Source organism: Mesoplodon densirostris, chromosome X, assembly GCF_025265405.1.
Source record: "Mesoplodon densirostris isolate mMesDen1 chromosome X, mMesDen1 primary haplotype, whole genome shotgun sequence".
NCBI lineage: Eukaryota > Metazoa > Chordata > Mammalia > Artiodactyla > Ziphiidae > Mesoplodon > Mesoplodon densirostris.
The window spans coordinates 110,639,544-110,664,660 of record NC_082681.1 but is presented as its reverse complement, the minus strand read 5'-3'; the positions used below and the strand labels follow the sequence as shown (position 1 = coordinate 110,664,660).

The window sequence follows — 25,117 nt, the reverse complement described above, 5'->3', positions numbered from 1 at the left end:
CTACATCATTTACCGGAGGGAGAGGAAAAGGGCCTCTGAGGGAGGGGACACCAGACTGAGGTCAAGCGAGGAGCAAGGGTGCATCAGGACAGGGAGGAACCCGGCGACTTCTTTCCGGATAGTCTACTGATGACCCCAAGGAGGTTGATTCTGAGCGCTTCACTTAAACGCTAAACCGAAAGAACTTCCTCGTTCATTATCCCTGAAAAGCCTCCAAAGGCGAAGGATTCGCGCTGCTCCTGAAGGTGACACTACATAGGGTCAGTCCCAGTAGAGGCGATTATTCTTTTCTGGGACGAGCAACCGGGAAGTGGGCGGGGCGTGGGAAGCGCGGGAAGGCCCGGTAGGGTCGGTCCAAAGAGTGACTCACGTCTTGCTCTGCACAGCCCACCAGAGGAACAAGCAGTTCTGCCGTTTGGGACCCATCCGCGAGCGAAGCCCCAGGGCGCTGGTAGGGTTGTGCCCTTTCCGCGGGCCAGAGACGCTCCCGGACCGTGGGCACCACCTGCCTCAGCCCTGGCCCTGCGGCAGGCCGGCTTGGCCGCCTGGTCGCCGGGCCCACGTGACCTGCCGCGCGGGCCACCGCCTCCGCCGCGCCCAGGCCCCGCCCCCGTGACGTCTAGCTACCTCAGCTTGTCTGAATGTTCCTTCTCTTTCCGCTTTCGGTAATTGGTCGGCCAGGCAGACAGCGCCCCCCCGTCCGCCCTACCCCCGGAGTCGTGGGGAACGCTGGTGGGGGCGGGGCCTGGGCTGGAGGGGCGGGGTGAGAAGGCTCCGCGCCGGTAAAGGGGCCGCCCGAGCGCGGTCCGAGCCATCTACTGCTGCCGGCCCCCCGTCCCTCCAGACTCGCCGCCCGCCCCTTCGCCGCCCGCCGCCCCCAAGCTGGTTTCATGGCAGCCGCGAAGAAAGCAGTTTTGGGGCCGTTGGTGGGAGCAGTGGACCAGGGCACCAGCTCGACGCGCTTTTTGGTGAGCCCGGGGTGCCCCTGAGGAGGTGATGAACCGGGGCGGGAGCCTTGGAACGCCGGGGCTGGGTGTCGCGTCCCCATCCCGTTCTTCCCACGGCCCGGGGCCCCGGCCGCCAGGCAAGAGAAGGAGGCCAAGAGCCCCGGAGCGGGAATTGCCACGCTGGAGCTGCCCCGCCCGGGCCTGGGGGAACGCGGCCTCTCGCGACCCCCGCGGCTGAGCTGAGCAGCCCTGGCCTTGAAGGAGGAACCGGGCCGCCTTCTAATGGGGGGACTCCTCCCCCGAAGGGAGCTAGGACTCGTCGAGCGTCCGTGCAGAGCAGCCCGCCTGCAGCCAGGGACAGGTGGCCACATTGACCGCTGCTGCAGTCTTCCCCAGAAGCATTTGGCCTGCCGGGGGCAGGACGTCCTTGGATGGAGGAAGCTGTGTCACGGCTGTGGTAGCCTAACAGCGTCCTTTGGAGCAGTGGAACGAATATAGTATTAGCGTGATGATGCCTTGTCATTCTCTCCCACAGACATTGCAGAAGGTAGACTGCTAAGGCGGGGTGGGGGGCGGCGAGTGGCGGAGCACATAAGGAAAAAGTCACACTACACTGCTTTTACCAGAATCTTTATTTAATTTCGAAGATTCGTAAATTTCAGTTCTGATACTTTTCCCATTACAAAGATGACTGTCGTCTCTGCGCTTCACAGTGTAAAGCGGCAGGGAAATTCTATTTCTCTTTTTATTTACCATGTCTGACAGCAAAGTTTTGCCATAATGGAGTTCTATTTAAGTGACTTTCTGCTGATTAATTTGTTTTGGGCAATTAGGAAACTTGCTCTTAAAGTGATCTAGAACTGACTTCAGTAAGATAATTTAAAAGTAATTTAAAAAAACTATTGTTTAAGAGCCCATGCTTTCAGTGGACATTTGACTAATCTGGCAAGTTGATGTAAATATTAAATGACTACTGAGCTCCCTCTTCTTTGTCTCAAATCATGTTTTCATGCATTATTTAGTATGTATATATACTGTATGTATACATTGTACATACAGTATATATATATTTTTCAGAGCTCTGTTTAGTTGACCACTTGACCAAAACCTGCATTTGTACTTTCATTTTTTTGTTTGTTTGTTTGTTTAGTGAGTGAGTATTTTTGGTTTTTTTTAATTAATTAATTTTTTTTATTTTTGGCTGTGTTGGGTCTTCGTTTCTGTGCGAGGGCTTTCTCTAGTTGCGGCGAGTGAGGGCCACTCTTCATCGTGGTGCGCGGGCCTCTCACTATCGCGGCCTCTCTTGTTGCGGGGCCCAGTTGCTCCACGGCATGTGGGATCCTCCGAGACCAGGGCTCGAACCCGTGTCCCCTGCATCGGCAGGCAGATTCTCAACCACTGCGCCACTAGGGAAGCCCCTGTACCTTCATTTTGATATTCATCTCTCTTGTCTAAAGTCAAAAGCCTTCAGTCCAGTTTTAGCTTGGTTCTTATTTAATGACTTACCCTGGTTTGAGCTGCCAAGACATAACTCTACCGTCTCTTACATTGTTTACCTTCTGATCACCCAGGGCAGGTTTCACTATGTCTTATTTTCATATAAGTGTCCATAAAGTAATCCTGAATCATACGTAAGAAACTTAGCCTAACTGGATTTGATTAATAAAATACACAATCATCACTACCATCTTCCCAAATTAAGGAAGACCATTAAGACAGTGCGCTCACTGTGGGTTGAGTTTTGAAGCAATTCAAGAATTGCCCACACAAATGCCTGCAGGGGCCAGGCAGGTAGAGGGAGGAGGGAAGACTGGAGAGCAGACTCAGGCTAAGGGGAAACCTATAGCTGCCAGGCAGGAACACTAGCCCCGTGCTGCCAAATCTTCAAATTCTTTAAGAAAAGCTGGTAGTCTAGAGTTTTCAGTGAAATCTTCCTGTTCTTAAATGTTGGCAACTAGTTCCTAATGGATTGTAGGGGCCAAACCAAACATAGCAGTTGTTCTCAAGTTTATGCAGCCTTTGCCCTCTGTGAAAGTGGGTAAAATATTTCATAAGTCTGTAGGCTGCCTTTTTAGTTACCAACCTGACTGTGCCTTTCTTCCTTTTGACTTTTCACTGTTGCTGTCCATATAGCCCAGCAATCTTCTTTATCTACTGCAGGTTGTTCCTGGTCCCTCAGATTTTGTTGCCCAAGAGGCATCTTTCTGCATTGGTGGGGAAGGAATGAAAACTTCGTATCATCACAATCAGTTGTTCAGTGTCATGAGCCTTTAAAAAGTCGGGTGCTGTTTACTGTGGCTTGATCTCAGTGAGTAAGCTAAGGTGCACATTCAGAAGGTTCCTGTCCTGCTTATAGAATGATGTTTAAAAGTTGATCAATAAAGTTTCCTGCTGCTTGAGAAACAACTATGCAAGAAAGCTTCAGAGGTAGATAAAAGACTACCTGTGTGAAGGGATCCTGTGTGAAGTAGAGAAAAACTTGGGAATGGTTTAGAAAGGGGTTTTTTCCCCTTGGTTATAAGGAAAGAGGTTTGCTAAAGCACTCCCTACAAAATACAGATAATAGATTTGCTGAATAAGTGCTTCAGTCACAAGGTGATTCCCAGGAGTTGTTCTAGTCATATTGTTCCACGTTGTAATTATGACTCAAAAATATTTGCTTATCTCAGGAAAGAATACAACAGATAAGAACTGTCATAAGGAAGCTTATAAAGTGAAAGATATTAAAATAATTTCCTGACCATTATTCACTGAATTGTATATCTCATTCAACATTCACAAGACCCATAACCTTGCTAAGTTTTCTTTTCCCTTTTTCTATGCCAGCTATATTGGCTTTCTCCCATAAGGGACACAAGATTTCTTTATTCATGTTCTTTCATCCAAGGGAAATGCCTCCCTGTGAAAATTTCCCATATCTGCTTCTTGAAATTGTACTCTACCTCCAAATTGTACTCAACTGCCATCTCTTGGTAGAAGTCTTCCTCAAACCCTTAGTCAGAATTTCTCCCCCTTCCTATAGCATTCCTTTTTATCTGTTAATAGCTCTTAGCACCTACTTCGTGTCATTGTATATCTGCTGTACTTGAAAGCAGGAACCTCCTTTTTAAGACTTGTTCATCTTTGTATTCCTTAAAATATCTTGGTCAACATGACAAACGAACACCTGTTTTATCTACAGGAGCACTTTATACATATTTGTTGAATAGATTTTTATAGGTCAACTGAATTTTAAATCTGGTTTTCTTTTTTATCTTGTCAAAAATGTTAAAACTCTCTGACTTAGGTATGTTTGATTACTTAATTTCTTCTCTTTTAGTAGTAGACCTGCAATTTTAGAACATGTTCATTTCTTCCTCTAGTTGTCAAAGACTTAAATCTTGGGACCCTATGCATGTGTTTTGTACCAAAGGAAAATTTCCAACTTGTCTGATAGGAAAGTGAACTGGGCTTGGCATGTGTTTACCCAGATTGCAGAGTAGGAACTTCTTGGAAAGAGAATTAGTGTAACAGGTTTAAAGGAGGAGCCACTTCTTCCGTAAGACAAAAGCTTCAGCTTAAACAGTCAACTTCCTTCTTTAATTTGGTAACTTTACTCTTTCCCCATTAAGCTGACTGCTAAAAAAAAAAACCCAAAAAACAAAAAACAAAGGATTAGAATGTGTTGTGACTTGAAATGTGTCAGGCACTGCATTGAGGACTTTTCCAGCGTTATCTCATTTAATCCTCGTAACAAATATGATGTAGATAGTATTATTAAGCTCCTTTACCCAGATGATTAGACCGTGCTGAAGAGTGTGCCCAAGGTTTCAGAGTAACGTGGAACTGGGATTCAAGTCCAGGTCTGTCACAGTCAGAAGCTTATCCTCCTAACACCTCCTGCCTTAGGCTCCCGAGCTACCTGAGTACAGTCAAACCTGGGTATCTAGGAGACTGGTTCCAGGACCCCCGTGGATACTAAAATCCTAGGATACTCATGTCCCTTATTATAATAAAATGGTGCATTATTTGCATAAAACCTATGCACATCCTTCCATATACTTCAAGTCACCTCTAGATTACTTAAACCTAACACAATGTAAATGCTATGTAAGTAGTTGTAAATACAATGTAGATGCTATGTAAGTGGTTGCTAGGCCCAGGGCAAATTCAAGTTTGGCTTTTTGGAACTTTCTGGAATTTTTTAAAAAATATTTTTGATCTGTGGCTGGTCGAATCTACAGAAATGGAACCGTGGATATGGAGGGCTGACTGCACTGTGAAGGGAAGCTGGGAGGCTGGGGAAGGCCATTTACCAGTTCTGATTATGGTCACAGATGAATCTTCACCAAGAAAAACATACTTAAACACAGGTTTCACAATATGTAAAAAAAAATGTTGCCTTTGAAAAAGTGCTGCTGGTTTGGATCATCTTGTGACTCAGATTAAGAGGGGCCTGGGCAGGGCTTAGGTGTAGTCACCGTGGATAATGGTTGTGTAACCATTTTGTTCCAATAGCCAGCATCTCTGAAGAATGACTTGAATTGTAGCTCCATGCTTATTTTGGCAGGAAACATTGCCTTGACCCCGGTTGTCTCATCATACTTAGAGATCTCAAGGTTAAGGGATAGATTTCCGCTTTCTTTCTTTCATTTATGTATCCAACACATAAGTATTAGGCACCCATTAAGGGCCAGGAACTAATGAACAGTAAATTTGGTAAAACTAATTTGGCTCATAGCTTGAATCAGGCCCCTCTTATAATAAATGTAACTGTGATTCTTTTGTGTCCCCCCCCACACTAAGTTGGTTAGTTTTCTTGCCCATCACATTATAGACATGGCAAGAACATGTTCTCATCAGAGAGCTGCCACCGTCTCTTGTCCTCTTGTCTCATAGGCATAAATGTTTCGAGCCTTCAGTTTTGAGTTCCTTGAGGGGCAGAATGGTGTCTTTTTTCCCCCTCTCTAAAGCCTAATACAGCATCTGGCGTCTGGTCGGTGCTCATTACATGAATAGACAACAGCAGAGAGAGGCCTCCAGGGCTTGATGTGTTGACTAGAACTCTTGGACTGAAAGACTAGAAAGGGAGAACTTGCAGGGTCTTGGAAAAAGTTGAATTTGGTAACTATAGCTATGTTAGATGTATGAATATGCTATTTAATATAATTTCCTTTTTTAAGAAAAATATAATGCCATTTGCTGTGTTTACTTCTGTGGCTTGTTGGAAGATGCCATTATGCCTTCTGTGGTCAAGTTTGCAATGTAACATGTTTGTAGCTAATATTTTTATTTTAGGTCCTGCAAATTTACATAGTGTTTTAGAGACGGAGTTTATATTCCTGAAAAATGTCTGACTTATCACACAGTAAAGTTTAGTGTGGCATGAGTAGGCTAGTGGGGAAACCACGTGGGGAGGGAAGTGAATGCATGTTTATGATGGGATGGCTGAGTTAGTCATAGGGTGAGTGAGGCAAGCATGAAAGACAGTTACTTAGCAAGGACTGCATTTCGTCTTTATCTCTCCACTACCCTTCTGCTGAGACAGAAGACATGCGTTGTTTCAGAAAGTCCTTTTTTTCTTTTTTTTTTTTTTTGCGGTACACGGGCCTCTCACTGTTGTGGCCTCTCCCGTTGCGGAGCACAGGCTCAGCGGCCATGGCTCACGGGCCCAGCCGCTCCGCGGCATGTGGGATCTTCCCGGACCGGGGCACGCACCCGTGTCCCCTGCATCGGCAGGTGGACTCTCAACCACTGCGCCACCAGGGAAGCCCAGAAAGTCCTTTTAAAACAATTTTTATAGAAGTAATTTTCCTTGTTTCTTCAGCTTTTTAACTGTCCCCCTTCTCCAAATCTGGAATTGACCACGATTTAAGCACAATTGTAAATATAGAGCTAATGACTTCTAATTCTAATTCTCCCCTTATGATAGAAGTAGTAATAGTAGCAGTAGTAGTAATAATAATAATAAGTAGCAGTAGTAGTAGTAGCAGCAGTAGTGGTAACATCTTTTGGGTTTATGCTATGCGCCTGCACTGTGCTGAATTCCTTTCCTATGTGAAGTTGTTTCTTCAGCTTTTAATTGCCCTCCCCCAGCAAAAACAAAATCTGGAACTGAGACAGGATTTGGGCTTAGAGATGAATACAGAACTGGTGATTTTTTTAAATTTATTTATTTTATTTATTTTGTTTTTGGCTGTGTTGGGTCTTCATTGCTGCGCGGGCTTTCTCTAGTTACAGCGAGCAGGGGCTACTCTTCGTTGTGGTGCACGGGCTTCTCATTGCGTTGGCTTCTCTTGTTGTGGAGCACGGGCTCTAGGCGTGTGAGCTTCAGTAGTTGTGGCTCATGGGCTCTAGGTGCACAGGCTTCAGTAGTTGCGGCACGCGGGCTCAGTGGTGGCTTGCGGGTTCTAGAGCACAGGCTCAGTAGTTGTGGCACACTGGCTTAGTTGCTCCGTGGCATGTGGGAGCTTCCTGGACCAGGGCTCCAACCCGTGTCTACTGCATTGGCAGGTGAATTCTTAACCACTGCACCACCAGGGAAGTCCCCATTTTCCATTTTATTTAATAATTTTTTCCTAATAAGTACCTGATAGACCACAGTTTTTTAGATATTCAACAAATATTTATTGATTATCAAACCCTATGCCAGGCACTATTCTAGGCCCTAGAGATGCTTCAGCAAATAAAATGGGACAATTGGAGTGGACATCCTAGAGACTTACCCAATGCTAAGTTGTAAATTACTGGGCTATTACATGGGCTTCAGCCAAGTGCCTTTTATTTATGATGTATCAAGTTAACCTTTGCCCTGTAAGATATTTTATCTCCTCAAAGGACTTGAGAATTTGCCTTCTTGCTTTCATTGTGTTTATTACTTCCTCCCCCAGAAATGATGTGTGTGGTGGGGAAGGAGGGGAGCGGCAACCCGACCCACTGTGTGTTTTCCCTTATTACTTCCTTTCTTAGTCTGCATTCAGCAAGTAATTTTCTTCCACAGGAAACCTAGGCCTGGAAACACTTTCTTAATTGGATGTGCCTTTATTGCTGCAATTATAGTGATTTTGGAAGTTAGTTTTAATTAAAATATGAATCCTTGCTCTGAAAGACTAAGTAATTTGATACTTAAATATAGGTACACCCAGGTGAGAAATAAATATATCTGAAAAAAAGGTCGCTAAGTTTTTAAGAAGTGTTGTTTTAGTGGTTCTAAATTTGTGGAGGCTTGTACTGCACTTCTTCTTTGGTAGCTTTCATTCATTGGTTTTAATGTTTTATCATCAAGGGTCAGCAATTCATGACAAGCATGTCACAGAGGGCACTCAGCTTGATGCCAGGGCACTCTTCTCCCCCTGCTGATGTGGCTCTACTTACCTCTCCTAAGAGCTAGATGCATTGTTACACTTCCCTTCACAGGAATACTTTCCTGCCTGGGCATCTATTGACTCCTGTCTCCACATCCAAGGTAGATGCAGAATGGAACCTTATACTATCACTATCAGCATTTGGCCAGCTCTCTTTTATTTTTGGTTTTCCTATTCTCTCAAAGAAATCCATACTCTTAATTGGTTGATGTATTAAGTTTCCTACACCTGGAACCATTTGTTTTAAAGAATGAGGCATTGCCTCTTTAGTTTTATCTTTAATAGATTTTCATTTATCTAAAGAGAAGTTATTATTTCTTAAGCTACCTTATAACTTACATGATTCTATCTGAAGAGAAAGTGGAACATCTTGTAAGGCATTTCGTCTGAAATGATTTGTCTATCAGTGAATAAGAACTTCAGTTGCTGAGTAACTTTTAAACATCTTTGCTCTCTACCTCCATTTTTACCCTAATATTGCAATATATTTTTCAGGTTTTCAATTCAAAAACAGCCGAACTACTTAGTCATCATCAAGTGGAAATAAAACAAGAGTTTCCAAGAGAAGGGTATGTTTCCTAATTTAATATGTAAATGTACATCATGTTTATTAGTCCATCTCACCCCACCTGCCCTGTGCTTTTGTAAAGTAAACTTAACCAAACACCCTCCTGAGAAGACGTGAGGGATAGGTATTAGTCAAAAAAAGAAGCAGTAACTTGGTAGCTCAGCAAAAACATGTGGATGATTGATGGCTTAGGAATTCAGTGACAAAAGGAAGCGATAATAAAGTAATAAAGCATAGGAGTGTTAGATATCAGAAATTCCACGTTGACTTTGAAATCATTTAGTTTTGTGTCTCCATCATTGCCAAACTGCTGCTTTACTGATTTGCATGGAAGGGTTTTTTCCTTAAATAAAAATATGTTTTTAAAAAAACATTCATATATCTTATCATCTAATACTAAAATCATCCTTTTGGGGAATAATGTTCATATATAGTAATTGTGATATTACTACTTATATATATGTATTATATAGTACATATACATATATTATACAGTATTTTATTTAAAAATTGATATTCATAATACAACCACTTTGGAAAACTGTGCAGCAGTTTCTTATAAAATTAATCACACATCTGCAACATTCCACTCTTAGGAATTTATCCAAGAGAAATGAAAGCATATGCCTATAGAAAGACTTATCTACATGAATGTTTATAGTAGCTTTGTTCATACTAGCCCAAACTGGAAACCCCTCAAATGTCTGCCATCAGTAGAACGATAGCAATGAAATACTGTTTGACAGTTTTTCAAAAGTGACCTGATACATGCAATGACATCGTTGAATCTCTTTGATATCCTGGAGAGTGAAAAAAGCTGGCCACAAAAGAATACATCCTGCATGGCTCTATCTGAAATTCAAGAAGAGGCTAAACTAATTAGGATGATGGAAATCCGAAAAGTAGTTGCCTGTGGAGTGTGTGATTGACTTGAAAGAGGCATGAAAGAACTTTTCTGGAGCAATGGAAATATTCTATATCTTGACTGGGGTGTTGGTTAGATTGGTATATACATTTGTTAGAACTCAACAAATTGTGCACTTTCAATCTGTTCATTTCATCATAAAATTTACTTCAATTTAAGAAAGAGAGGGAAAACAGTGTCTTACCAAATTTTCCGTTAAAAATTTTCTCCTATGTTTTAGAGAATTCCTTTGTTTAATAATAAAAGCTATTGATATGTTAGCAGCATTAGAATGACCGTCCACAAGCCTGATCCCAGTGCAATTTAGAGAGAGAATAGCTAGACTTGGAGGGACAAAAATTAGAAATATGTGGAAGGAGATTGGGTTTTGGAAAAAGAGAATTTAGAGACAGAACTCAAAGCTCAGGAAAGCCAAGCAGACCTGAGGAAGGCAGAGAAGAAAGGCATTTGGAATACCCTTGCTACTTCCAGATTCTAGCGTAGGATTCTTTTAACTTGTGTCATTTCTACTTTTGCGTAGAAAAAGTATGCCATTTGTTTCTCCCAGGTATTGTTCCTTTTCATTTATTATGAGCCATTCATCCTTCTGAGGTCCTTGTACCTTAACCACAATTGCACTGGGATTGGGTCTGAAAACTGGGACCAATCACTTGTCTACATGAAATAGTTATTGGAAGGAATGTAAATTTTTTCCCTAAATTCTAACAAAACATTTTAGGAAATAAAATGACAAAAGAGATTAGTATACTTATTTGACTTCTTAGAATTTGTTTTGCTTCATAAATAAATAAATACACAAATATATAAGTAAGTAAATGAGGAAATCAATGTATCAAAAGAATAATATCTATATCTAGTCTGTTTAAAAATGACTAATGATGGGCTTCCCTGGTGGCACAGTGGTTGAGAGTCCGCCTGCCAATGCAGGGGACACAGGTTCGTGCCCCGGTCTGGGAGGATCCCACATGCCGCGGAGCGGCTGGGCCCGTGAGCCATGGCCGCTGAGCCTGCGCGTCTGGAGCCTGTGCTCCGCAATGGGAGAGGCCACAGCAGTGAGAGGCCCGCGTACCGCAAAAAAAAAAAAAAGACTAGTGAAACATAAAGATAGTATATCAGAATTCATCACACCCACAGAATATAAAGAATTGGGGAAACAGTTTCTTACTGGATTTGAAAAATAATTAAAAAATAGGTAGAATATTTGCTATTTGTGGCCTGGTATTACCTCCTTTCAAATAATTAATTACTATATGAAAAATAATAAAAATGTAAAGTAAATAGTCTCTTCTTTAAATCATTTCTTTAGAATATTGGATATGCTTTGCTTATCTGATTTTCTTCGATTTGTGCAGCCACTCCCTCATAAGTGAACATCTCTAGAGAAATAAATTATATCTGTCTTGCTCTCTTGTGGACTAACCAAATACATTCTTTTGTTTGAAGATGGGTGGAGCAGGACCCTAAGGAAATTCTGCATTCTGTCTATGAGTGTATAGAGAAAACGTGTGAGAAACTTGGACAGCTCAATATTGATATTTCCAACATAAAAGGTATTTTTAATATTTTACTCTATATATGATTATCTCAATTAAATTCATTCATTCAGCACATACTTGAGTGCCCATGCAGTGGCAAGCATTTCTTTGAGAACTGAGGATACAACAATAAACAGGAAGATTAGGTCCCTGTTCTCATGAAGCTTTTATTTTGGTGGGAGTGAGACCAACAGTAAGAGCAGATAAGTACCAGCTAATTTCAGATGCAGATAAGTTCCATACAGAAAGTAAAGCCCAGTGGTATGTTAGAGTGTGCATAGAGAGGCTTCCTTTAGATTGGAAGGCCAGAGACGTCTTCTCTGAGGAGGTGACACTTTTGCTGCGGTGTCAAAGGCCAAAAGGGGCCAGCCATGCAAATATCTGGGGGGAAAATGTTTCAGGAAAAGAAAGCAGCACATGCAAAGGCCCTGAGGTGGGAATAATTTTGGCCCATTCCTGGATTAGAAAGAAGGCCAGGGCTTCCCTGGTGGCGCAGTGGTTGAGAGTCCGCCTGCCAATGCAGGGGACACGGGTTCATGCCCCGGTCCGGGACGATCCCACATGCCACGGAGCGGCTAGGCCCGTGAGCCATGGCCGCTGAGCCTGCGCATCCGGAGCCTGTGCTCCATAACGGGAGAGGCCACAACAGTGAGAGGCCCGCGTACCGCAAAAAAAAAAAAAAAAGAAAGAAAGAAGGCCAGCATGTCAAAAATACAGTGGAAGAAGGGTGACAGGTGAGGTTGGGTGTGTAAGGGGTTTCAGAAGGAACTGAAATCTGAGAAGTGGATGGGGCCTTGTCGGCCACAATTAGGAGTTTGGATGTTATTCTTAGTATCACAGGGAGCCACGAGAAGCCTTTAAGCAAGGCCATAGGGGATGACAGGATCTGACTTGCAATTTAAAAACAACTTCCTGACTGCTGTATGGAACAGTGTGGAGAGTGAACAGTAAAGGCATAAGTGTGGACACAAGGAGACCAGTGTGGAGGCCACCATGGAAGTCCTGAGAGAGAGGACGATGACTTGATTGACAGTGGTAGCAGTGGAGGTGGGGAGAAAGGGCCAGAACTTGCTGATGGATTGGATGTCAGGGTAGCAGAGAGAGTAGTGGGGTGGGGGGAAGAGATGGGTCACAGATGAGGCTTGGGGTTTTTGCTGGAGCTCCTGGATGGATAAGGATGCCCTTTACTGGGGAGAGAAAGACTAGAATAAGGAACAGCTTGGGGAGGGGGGAGGTTGTTTGAAATCAAAGCACTTCACTTTTGAAATCTCCCCTTAAATAACTGTCTGAGAGTGTTAGGTTATTACAAGTATCTCCCTTTAATTCCAGGTTATTACAAGTATCTCCCTTTAATTCCTAGTAGTTTTAATAGAATATCTACCTGAGTTTGGCTTTGCATCATTCATAAGGGAGAAAAAAAAATAACCCAGTCATCTAAAATTGATATGCTACTAGTGTAAAGGGTGGAAGCATAATGTGGTAATTGCCATCTCCTTAGAGTTTAAATTTTTCAAGTTCACCATTCAAGGGCTACGTTTTTTTTCTTTCTTAGGTAGTTTGACTCTAGATAGGGGGAACCATCAGTTGTTGGTAGTGGTTCCTTAATTCATGTCATCTGGGCTCTGAAATTTACCAGCACTCCTGAGTTGAAACATTGATTTTTTTTCAGACTTTCCCTTATTTGTATAACTAAAACTCACTTTAAAAAAGGCTGGGCCTCCCTGGTGGCGCAAGTGGTTGAGGGTCCGCCTGCCGATGCAGGGGATGCGGGTTCGTGCCCCGGTCTGGGAGAATCCCATATGCCGCGGAGCGGCTGGGCCCGTGAGCCATGGCCGCTGGGCCTGCGCGTCCGGAGCCTGCGCGTCCGGGGCCTGTGCTCCGCGACGGGGGAGGCCACAGCAGTGAGAGGCCCGCATACCGCAAAAAAAAAAAAAAAAAAAAAAAAGGCTAAGTAGGGCTTCCCTGGTGGCGCAGTAGTTGAGAGTCTGCCTGCCGATGCAGGGGACGCGGGTTCGTGCCCCGGTCCGGGAGGATCCCACATGAGCGGCTGGGCCCGTGAGCCGTGGCCGCTGAGCCTGTGCGTCCGGAGCCTGTGCTCCGCAACGGGAAAGGCCACAGCAGTGAGAGGCCCGCGTACCGCCAAAAAAAAAAAAAAAAAAAGGCTAAGTATAATCAAGACCAGTCATTCAGCAAACTCAGAGTGCCTATGATGTGCTAGGTGTGCTAGGGAAACAGTGGAGCACAAATAGGGTCGTGCCGCTGTCCAATGGGGGAAACATGTTAATCCAATCGCAGATTAATGGAAAATTGTAACAGTGATATTTCTGTTATTGCAGATTTTTACAAGAAATACCCATGTACGATTTGATAACAGTTTTGTTAACACTTTTTTAATATCCTACCTTCATTTTATCCCTACATCTAAGTGAAGTACTTCAAACTTCTTTTAGAGTTGCATTCACCAAGTTTTAGAGTCCTGTGTCAAAGTGATTGTTGGTCAATTTCCTTGAACTGTCCTCACAGCTTTCATGGTCTAAACAGTGTAAACATGTAAGAGGCATTCAGTAGCATACTCTGTTGTCGAAATATCCATTACCAGTGATGTAAATAATCTAGGTGGCGGAATGCCATGTTCACGATGTAGATTTCAGAGCCATTGGCCATGATTTTGACCTCATTCTACCTCCCTTTCAGGTAAGGTAGGCTGCGGCATGTTGGCCTTCTGGACCCACTCAGGTGGCATTCTTTTTTCTCTTGTTTTTGTGGTGTTCGTGAAGATGACACATAACTCCAGTCCAGGTCACTTGTCTTCCACTTGCACTGTCTGTAAGAATACTGAGCACACAGCTCTCTGCTCTACGCTCCTCTGTGTCTGGCCAGTGTGAAACCCATACCTGAACCAAAGTGACCCAGCACTTCCTTCTCAACAACTACCAGCCTATGGCCAAGGAAGAGAACGTTCCACAAGCCCCTCCATACCAGGCCAGTTGTGTTAAAAAATTTTTTTCCCAGATAATGTATTGAATTGGCACTGTCAAGGGCCAAGCTTTTGCTTGCCTATATAGAGCTCTAGGTCACAGAACCCTAATGCTGTAAAGGATCTTCCATCCCTTAGACCTAGCTGCAAATGAGAGAACAGGGACCCTTTGCAGGTCGTGTAGCTATTTAGTGGTGGTATAACATGAAAGCACAACTGCCCTGTCTCCTGGTCCAGTGCTCTCTTTCCTGAGCCACAGTGATAATAACCTCAAAAACCACTTGAGTTTTTGGTTCCAAAGTGGCAAAGAAATGAGTTTTTTTCCAGCTAAAGGGTGATTCATTTATCATCTTACCTGGTAATCATTGAGTTCATCATAGCTGGTTGTATTTCTTTGGCAAACTCCAGTTTCATTGATTTTAGTTGTCCTCATCTGCCAAAGTTTGTTGATTTCAGGTCCCTATGAACAGTGTCTCCAAAATTAAAGTTCACTTTCCAGTTTAACAGCTCACATGAGCCCAAGACAAGTAAATGGGCTGCTTCTTTCCATCTTGGCTTAGAGGGCTGGGCCACTCTGTTTGCCTGTCACTGGACTGAAGGAAATACAAACTATAAAGAGTTACAATACAAAATAGTCTCATTCATCCTCCTTCATGAGATACAAACAAAATACAACATACACTGTTACAAAGTTGAGAGCATCAAGTCCTCAGTGATTAGGTTAGATAGTAGTTCTCACACCCTTAGAGGACAGGGAAGCCCGCACACCCACTGCCTCGCCCTAGCCAACACATCCACCCACCTTTCCTTCGCCTCTGAGACTCGGCCTCTCAGAAAGGCACTCTTTGTCCTAAAGGGCTTCCCAGCAATGGCCACATCTCCCTTGCAAGTGGTATAACTTGCCACAAGCACACGTCTGCCAGACATGGAAGCTTTCTACCCCTTCCCAATGGCGCTTTTAGTAGTCCCAGAGCCTTCCTCTGGGGCTCACATTGTTTTGCTCTGTGCGTTTATTGGGTTGTTGTTGTTGTTTTCTCCAGAAATGTGTTCCAATTAGAAATTATAATTTTATTTTTAAATAAGGGTGCATGTCATCTATAATTCCACCAAGACAACAATGATAACATTCTGGAGTATTTCCAAAGGCTTTTTTCTAAGTATATTTTCTTAACTGTGATTATAACTTTTCACAGGCAATATTAAGGAAAATTTAACCAGATTCTGAATATAGCATTTAACTAGTTAATTGTACTAATGACACTCAGTTTTGAGAAAAAAAATCCCCTGAAAAAGAATATATGGATGAAGCATGGACCTGCTAGATACGAGAGTAATGTGTTAGGTTTTATATTGTCCAGTGATTTTAGTATCTGTAGCTAAAAGACTTGCATGTCACATTCATTTGCTCTTATGGTAGGTGAACTAGGGTGGAGGATTATAAAACCTAAACATATTCTGAAAAAGAAGGAAGTAAAATTAGGAACTATTAAGAGAAGCACATGTGCTGGGATTAGCAGTCAGAAAAGTTTTCTTTAAGAAACATAGAAAAACATAGAGGATATTAGGGTAAAAATGCCAAGAAATTAACACAATTAGAAGTTCAGAGGCAATGCATAAGGCCTGTGTCAGGAGAAACCAGTACTAGACTTTTTTGTGGCTGGAAGAGAATCCTGAGAAGCTGGTTCACTGGACTTTGACTGTCTGAAAGAAAAGCAATTTTGCTTGGCACTAAGGAACCAAATTAAGATAGAGGGGAAAGAAGAAGTGGTTAGAGTGAAACCTGTGATTAATGAATCAGATTGAAATAGCTCTAGATAATGTTCTGGATACCAGTTAGAATGAGCCAATAAAGAAAGGTAGCGTGAAGGGCATAGAATAGAAACTCCAGGATTGGGACTTCCCTGGTGGCACAGTGGTTAAGAATCCACCTGCCAATGCAGGGGACACAGTTTCGAGCCCTGGTCCGGGAAGATCCCACATGCCGCAGAGCAACTAAGCCCGCGAGCCACAACTACTGAGTCCACGTGCCACAACTACTGAAGCCCGCGCGCCTAGAGCCCGTGCTCCGCAACAAGAGAAGCCACCGCAATGAGAAGCCCGCACACCGCAACGAAGAGTAGCCCCCGCTCGCCGCAACTAGAGAAAGCCCGCGGGTAGCAGTGAAGACCCAATGCAGCCAAAAATAAATAAATAAAATAAATAAATTTATTAAAAAAAAGAAACTCCAGGATTGCAACTAAGGAAGCAGCCAGCTAGTTAATGGGAAATTAATGCAGTGGGGAAGAATAGGAGAGTTTAGTAGACCATGAATTCATTGTGAGCCCTCATTGTAAAGTTGTCACATATCATGTTCACAATACTCCACCTTAACAACCATTGCCAGGGTCCCGCCGTGGTCTCTAGCCTCTGCTGTGCCCACAGTGCTGCTGGGGAATTCCTTTATGTGTCCCACTTAACTCAGTCCCATTCTTTGCAACTGGTACTCCAGTCTCTGTGTAACAATGATGACAGTGAATGGCAGCAATAAGTGACATTTGTGGAGTGGTTACTGTGTCCCAGGCACTGTTTTAATATGCATTAACTTAGGTTTTCCTTTTTGTAACCCTGTAAGATGGGAACTTTTATCATCTCCATTTTCCAGAAGATAAAACTGAGACCCAGGATCATGCTGCTAGGAAGCGGAGGAGTTGGAATTTGAACCCCAGCAGTCTGGCTTCAGAGCCTGAGCTCTGTTGAATAGCACCCAAGCTTCACAGTCCCTGTATTCTCAGATAACCTTGCGCTCTACTTTGCAGAGAAAGTTGAGGCTCTGGGGTCTAAATTCCTCAACTTCCTGTCCCAGTACTTAATGTCTGGATCTCTTGCCCCCTTCCCTCCATCACAAGGGAAGCAATAGCCTTCCACCCTACTGAGGCTCCTCCCTCCACCTGTGTATTAATCCCATTCCTTCCTGTCACTACAACAATCAGGACTGTGTCCCATACATTTCCAGACCCCTTTCCCCCCACATTCTCCTTTCTCTTCCTTTATTCCTACAGACCTTTTGGCCTTCTATTTTTTAAAAAACACCCCCAAATCTCTTCCTTTTACCCTATGCCTCTAGGTTTCCTGGTAGTAGAATCTCATTCATCTTTATACCTCTAGAAAAGGTGTTAAATAAAGTAAATATATTTGTGTTGGATAAAGATTATTTAGAACAAGGGAGCTGCTGGTCCCCTTCAGCTCTCTGTTGGTCAGAACATTCCTAGTGTGTCTTATTCTGGGTGTACAGCTTGAGTAATTTGGACAGATAGTTGCATGTTCCTAGGAGAGGTGGTGAAGGGACTTTAAACCATGCCCTATGGAGGTGGGGCAGTGGAAGGAAATTGGGCTGTTTAGCCTAGGCAGGGGAAGAGAAGCCTGGAGGGACAGAATAGCTGCTTCAAGTGTGAAAGACTGACATGTGGAAGAAGGATTTACCTTGTTCTTTGTATATCCAAAGAATGTAGCAAAGATCTATACGTGGAAGCGATGAGGAAACGAATTATTTTTAAATAGCAAAGCTGTACAGTAGAGATTTGTTTGCCTGGAGAGAGGTAGTGAGTATCTTGTCACTAGAAGTGCTGTCTGAATGGTCACGTAACAGGCAATTCCAGAGATTTGAGCATAAGGTGGGTTGATTGTATAACCTTTAAGGTCTGTCCTAATCTTAAATTGTGGAAAAGCTCCATCCTTTACCCCAGTGTGTGCAACTCTACACAGGAGAATCACCTGGGGAGTATTAAGAAAAAATACCAATGCTCAGATGCTACCCCAGGTTAGTTAAATCAGAAGATTTGGGTCAGGGCCTGGGCACCGGTATTTTTTAAAAGCTCTGCAGTTGATTCTAATGTACAACCAAGTCTGAGAACCTCCAATTTAGCCAAATCAAGCCGAATTGAATAAGATGGTATGGAATAATATTTTACTTATAGTAACTTACTGTAACTATAGCCCTTGAGTTGTATATAGGTTAGTATAATGTAATTGCCATCACATACTGTACTTATGCCTGATTCAAACACTATGTCTTTTGTTTGTTTGTTTGTTTGGTTGGTTGCACTGGGTCTTAGTTGTGGCTCACGGGCTCCTTAGTTGTGGCTCGCCAGCTCCTTAGTTGTGGCACATGGGCTCCTTAGTTGTGGCATGCGAATTCTTAGTTGCGGCATGCATGTGGGATCTAGTTCCCTGACCAGGGATCGAACCCAGATCCCCAGCATTGGGAGCATGGAGTCTTAGCCACTCTGCCACCAGGGGAGTCCCTCAAACTCTATGTCTTGTAACATATTATTAAAATACATGAAGAAAACTGAATTTCTAACTAAGCGTAATATGAGTTTGCCCAGCATGAAGGATTTTGTCTGTGACTATTTTCTCAAAATATAGGCATGTGTGCACACACACACACAGAGGGAAATTTCTTGTGGCAGTTAGTAAATAAACGAATGAGGTTATTGTTGGTCTCCTCAGCATGATAAATTGGGTATCGTAAATTTGGGAAGTTACTGCATTCCCTATTTATAAGGCAACCTGAGAGTCTTTTATTTGGCTATTGATCTGGGTCCATGTAATGGTGTGCTGGTAGTGAAGCAGGAAGAAGTCTGTAGAAAGAAAAAGAAGTAGTTGACATTGGTGGTTCGCTTTTCCTGGGCCAGTCAAAGAAAATCAACTCAATACCACCACAGACGTTCCAAATGTTTTTTTTCAAATTTTTATGTTTAGTTGTGCCTGTAAAAAAAAAAAAGTGAGAACTATCCTCAGATTTCTGCTTGTTTTTTTAATCCTTTCTGTTTAACTTTCTCTTTAAAGCTATTGGTGTCAGTAACCAGAGGGAAACCACTGTAGTCTGGGACAAGTTAACTGGAGAGCCTCTCTACAATGCTGTGGGTAAGCTGTTGTGCATGGATGTCAAACTCAAGGCCTTTCTCCACTTGCAGGTGTTGTCATACTAAAACATCTGGCTAACAAAGCATGTAGTCATGTTCCCTGTAATCTCATGGGTTGGGCTGAAGAGTCCTCTAAGAAATGAGTTGTTATATATTTTACCATTTTCAGATAGTTATTCCCAATTTGAATTAACTCTTTCCTATGCTTGCCCCTTCCTGATAATTTGTATTATACAAATGAGTCATTGTTGCCAGAACTTTTTATAATCCCTGCTGTTTCTGACACCTGAAAGGGATCTCACCTCCTCCTCCCCTCAAAAATCAAGATTACAGATGTCCCCATTCCCTTCTCTACCTTTCCATAAAGTACTTGTATACTTGTTCTTCCCATCTAGAAATTTGAATCGACTCTGTTGAGCTTATGAAAATAAAATGTCAAAATTTTAGCTCCTTCTGCTACAAACTTGGCTATTTCAGCAGGGGTTCAAAAGCTCAATCTCAAATATACCACCATTAGATATCACATCTTATTAAATGTAAATACTCCCTGGTGGCGCAGTGGTTAAGAGTCCGCCTGCCGATGCAGGGGATACGGGTTCGTGCCCCGGTCTGGGAGGATCCCATATGCCGCGGAGCGGCTGGGCCCGTGAGCCATGGCCGCTGGGCCTGCGCATCCGGAGCCTGTGCTCCGCAACGGGAGAGGCCACAACAGTGAGAGGCCCGCATACCGCAAAAAGAAAAAAATAAAAAATAAAAATGTAAATAACCATGGGTATATTTTAGCCTCACTCTTAGTAGCACATGACAGTTGAGCACTGAATGACACTGTCACTTGCTAAAAGGAAAGTTTTGTTCTAAATATACAGTCGCTAAAAGGTGTTATTCTGTCACAAATAGCAAAGCACAATTTTTTTGTCAATAAAGTAACAGGTTGTGGGTTGGATAGTGGAGGCAGAAGTTGTCAGAGATGGGATGATTTATAGAGTGAGCTCTTTTTACTTTACAGTTACTTTAGTAATATATTTAGTTACTTTAGTATTGATTGGAAAAAAGTGATACTCAAGCAGAAAATATACTAACAAGGTGCCTTGTAAGAGTAGTGTGAATTCCTTTGAAAATAATCTTTATAGGGCCTCCCTGGTGGCGCAAGTGGTTAAGAGTCCGCCTGCCGATGCAGGGGATACGGGTTTGTGCCCCGGTCTGGGAGGATCCCATATGCCGCAGAGCGGCTGGGCCCGTGAGCCATGGCCGCTGGGCCTGCGCATCCGGAGCCTGTGCTCCGCAACGGGAGAGGCCACAACAGTGAGAGGCCCACATACCGCAAAAAGAAAAAAAAATAAAATAAAATAAAATAATCTTTATAAAAAATGAAGGTCTTTAATGTTATTGTGTTATAAGAAAGCATTTAGTATGTCTTCTGTATCTGTGATAAAAAATTCAAGACACAAAAAAGGTCAAAGAATTGCAACCAAAGGTTCTCTTACACAAAAGTACCTCTTTTAAAGTTTTATTTTGTTCTCATTCTCATGAGCAGCCCATTTTGAATATAAGCAGGATATTACAATTTTAATGGCTAGTATCTAGGAGAGTATTCTTTCACAGACCAATGTTAACCAACTTCTTTTACTAGTTAAGGTTTTACTTTTTGTTTTACCCCTCGTGAAAGGAAGGTCCGACTCACAGGAACCAGAAAGTTCCTGTTAAATTCTAAACTTTGAATTGTAAAAATGCAGCTTTGGACTTTGAGTTGTCATTTTAAAATAATGCAACTAAGTTAGTTGAAGTTTTGCATAAGTGAAGGATTTCAGTAAATATTTTACCAGAAAAACTTTTTGAGATGTGCTTATTTACTCATTCCTTTTTCTTCTACAATTTTTAGTTTTCTATTTAAAAAATATCAGGCATTCAAAACAGAATGACTGAAAACGAAAAGAAACAACTGACATTAGAAGCAGACCAATAAGAAATCCTGATATTAGAGTTATCAGACTTTAAAATAGCCATCATCTACATGTTCAAGGAAATCATTGAGTGATAATCTTAGCAAAGAAATGGAAATTTAAAGATCGAAATTCTAGAACTGTGTTAAACTCAGTTGATGAGTTTTACATCGTATTAGACACAGCTGAGTTAGTGAACTGGAAGGGAGATCAGAAGTAAATATCTAGACTGAAGCACAGAGAGACAAAGGTTTAGAAAATACAGAAAAGAATCTAAGAGAAATATGGGGTAAGGTAAGAAGGTCCAACATATTTGTAATTGGAGACCCAAAAGAAAAGGAAAGAGAGATAGGTGATAAAAGTTTTTCCAAACTGTTGAAAGATATCACGCCACAAATTCAAGAAGCACTATGATTCCCCAGGCAAGATAAATACACATAAAGCCGTACACAAACATATGCTGAGACCTGAAGATAAAAAGGATTTTAAAGTAGCCAGAGGATATGACCTTCAAGAGACCAACACTAAAACTTTCAGCTGATTTCTCAAAGAAACAGAGTACAATGGAATGAAATCTTTAAAGTGCTAAAAGACAATAACGTGAACCTAGAATTCTATATTTAGTGAAAATATCCTTAAGAAATGAAGGTGAAATATAAAGGCAAAGACAAACAGAGACTTATAGGAATCATTACAAGCAAACCCCTACTAAAAAAAAAACTAAATAATGTTTTTCTGGTAGAAGGAAAAAAATGTTCTCAGGTGGAAATTTGGCAATGCAGGAAGGAGTGCAGAGGCCTAGAAAGGGTAAATATGTAGGTCAATCTAAATGAATTTTGACTGTATAAAGAAATAATGTATTGTGATATTCAAAATATATTAAAATTTCAAATACTACATGGCAACAGTAGTACATGAAAGGAATATGGGGTAGATGAGGTTAAAGTGTCTTGTGGTCCCAGTATTGTCAAGGATGCATGTTGTAATCTCTAGGGTAAGCAGTAAAAGAGTGAATAATGTATAAGTCACAAGCTTATAAAGGGGGAAAATGGAATGACTGTAAAAAAGAAGGCAAGAAAGGAAAGAAAAAGGAGTAGAAACAGAAAGGAAGGACAAATAGAAAGCATTTATATCCAGACATGTAAGTAATTATATTAAAAAGGACAAGATTGCTCTCTTCAGTAAAATCTAGCAAAGGAGTTAATTGAGACTGCTAATGAGCTAATGGGATTAGAGCGGTAAGAATGGAGAGACAACTTTGCCAGACGTTTCAGAGGAAAGATGCAGCTGGTATGTTTGGAAATTGAATAGGGCATAAAGATGAGGCAAAAATAAAACAGGGCTGCAAGATTTTTAGCCTGAGAGAACAGAAGGAAATTAAGTAATATTTAAAGAGTACCAACGTGGGAGAAAAATGGCTTTCTTTCTTGTACAAGGTTAATATTGGACTTGCAATCAAAGCTCATTTCTGGACAGTTAGAATTTGTAGCTCTGTTGTAAAGAGGTTGTTCAAAATGTAGACTTAAAAGTTGCTAACTTAGATAGTCTCAGTTTATTACAGAAGAATTCACCATAGGAATGAAGGTAAAATCAATTGATTCAACAGAAGTTTAGGTACCTTTCTGTAGACAGGTTCTGTGATGACCCCTAGGCATATAGTGACAAACCAGGCAATCACCATGCTTGCCTTTGTGACACAGAGGCTACGGATAGGAATTTGGAGGATAGATGAGGAAGGGGCATAGAAAAGGATGACAGAAGAGTAATTAGCTGGGAAGAGAAGCCACTAAGTAATGACAAGGGTAGATTTCTGCCTCCAGTTTTATTCCATCTAGGAAAACACTAAGGTGTCATATCTCCGTGCAAGTTTTCAGTTGAGAATATCAACACGATATTAAATCTTTAGCAGCTTTATCTTAAAACAACACAAGGTGGGATTGATGGAAACAGAATCAAATTTTTACATATCTTTGTCTTTGAGCTTCTTTGTCTTTTTTATATCAGAGCCTGTGGGTTTTCTGCTTTTACCCCCCCCATATGTTTTCTTCCTTCCTTGTCCCTCTCTCTTGTAAATCTCTGTCACTGAAGGCCTATCCTGCTCCTCTTCATTCTTCTCTCTCTTTACTTAGAAAATTATATAACTGATGAGCAGTATTTGTTATAGACAAGCAAATGAGAGGGGCAGTCTACATTTTTTTAATTGCCTTTTGTGTCGCCATTTTTATGGCTCGGAGTCCTCAATAAGCAATCCACTCACTCACCCCCAGTACAGTAACACAGAGGAGAATTTCAGGGGCCAATTAGTGGACATGAAATAGGCTAGGTGAAGAAGTTGAAGACTGAGAAAGGCTATTTGTTCTTCCTCACAATAAAGGTGTATTTGTTTACTGGCATCTTTTATAATGGTATGCTTATGAGAGTAGAGGTGGCCTGTTTTAGAAGTTTCATATTGTTTTCGAATTCATGTGTTAGTTCTGTGATAGGCGAGGTGAACACTGGTGTGGTATCTGAGATATAGGTAAAATGCATCCCTGCTTCCCAGTCACTGTGCCATGATGCAGCCATTTACCATGATGGCCTCACAGGTGGATTGCAGCAGCTTTGTGGCCCTGGATCTGAATGAAGCAGGCCTTTGACTTCTCTCCCCTACCTTTAGTTTTCCTCCTCCCTCTGGCACTTTTTTCTCTCCCTCTTAGCATTATCTTCATCACTATTTTCCAAAGAATTCCCTGCACCCCCACCTTTTTCTAAGCCTTTTCCTTCCAAAACCAACCCTTTTTTAGTGGTCTACAGGCCTTGCTGTCTTCTAAGTAGTATTGAAAAGAAGGTTTGGGTTTACAAATGCACCATAGACTAAATTGATAAAGAAGCACAAAACTACACAGGTGGTTCAGATGTTGAGTGGGGGAAGGCTTGAATCAATTGATATTTAGTGTGTTCATATTCACATTTCACTAATGTTACCGGTGAAACGTTCTGGCGTAACTAGGATGTCCCATCTCTTTCCCCTCTTCTTGTCCAGGTTCTGTCACTCACTATTGAAGTTGATTGGTGTACACGGCAAGCCTAGTGCAATATGACCCTCATCTCGGTAGCTTTCTGTAGAGCATAATTCATGATTTAATATAAAAATATTATTCGTAGTAGGGACTAATATCCAGGAAGGCAAGAGTCACTAATTTTGAGTGACTATAGTATACTTATTATGCTTTAGTACAGTATACTTTACTATACTAAAGAGAACTTTAGTACACTAAAGAAAACCACCAGGGCTTCCCTGGTGGCGCAGTGGTTGAGAGTCCGCCTGCCGATGCAGGGGACGCGGGTTCGTGCGCTGGTCCGGGAAGATCCCATGTGCCGCAGAGCGGCTGGGCCCATGAGCCATGGCCGCTGAACCTGCGCGTCTGGAGCCTCTGCTCTGCAACGGGAGAGGCCACAACAGTGAGAGGCCTGCGTACCGCAAAAAAAAAAAAAAAAAAAAAGAAAACCACCAAGAAAATCATGTGTCTCTGAGTCATTATTCCTTATTTAGATGGGATTGCAAACATTTTTTTAAGATATTGGATTTAAAGTTCCCTATGACACATAACTCTTTATGCAGAGTATGGCAGTTTTAAACATTGGTTATCCTCTTTGCCTTTTTTTATTTTTACATGCTAGTTAACCCTGGGCCAATGATTCAACCTGGTTAGTCATCTGTTGAGATCTGAAGGAACATTGAGCTCAATTCTTCTATCTTTTCTGGAACTGGGTTCTGTTTCAGAGTATCAGCATGAAAGAAAACCATAGATGGCAAACCACCTAAAACTCCTAAGCATGCTTGGCCTTAACAAAGGTGTGGTTTTATTTTTTATTGTTTTGCTATGGAAGGGAGCAGATTTTTTACTTTTGTAAAATCTAGAATATTCAGCCCTATCACGATCCACTTATTTTTCATTTTTTCAAGTCTCTTATTACATGGTTCTTTGAATGCCTTAC

The 25,117-nt window shown here is 42.1% G+C and overlaps 1 protein-coding gene across 3 annotated transcripts in view; it reads left to right on the top strand.

The window, feature by feature from the left end:
• Positions 1–761: 761 nt before the first annotated feature.
• The window catches only part of GK (glycerol kinase), a 70,068-nt gene continuing 45,712 nt past the window's right edge, over positions 762–25,117 (top strand). For all 3 annotated transcript variants that reach the window (XM_060086573.1, XM_060086574.1, XM_060086572.1), the window contains exons 1-4: positions 762–968; positions 8,786–8,859; positions 11,227–11,333; positions 19,123–19,200. In XM_060086573.1, coding sequence (XP_059942556.1) covers positions 891–968; positions 8,786–8,859; positions 11,227–11,333; positions 19,123–19,200 — 337 coding nt within the window. In that variant the 5' untranslated portion in view covers positions 762–890. The remainder of the gene's footprint in view (positions 969–8,785; positions 8,860–11,226; positions 11,334–19,122; positions 19,201–25,117) is intronic.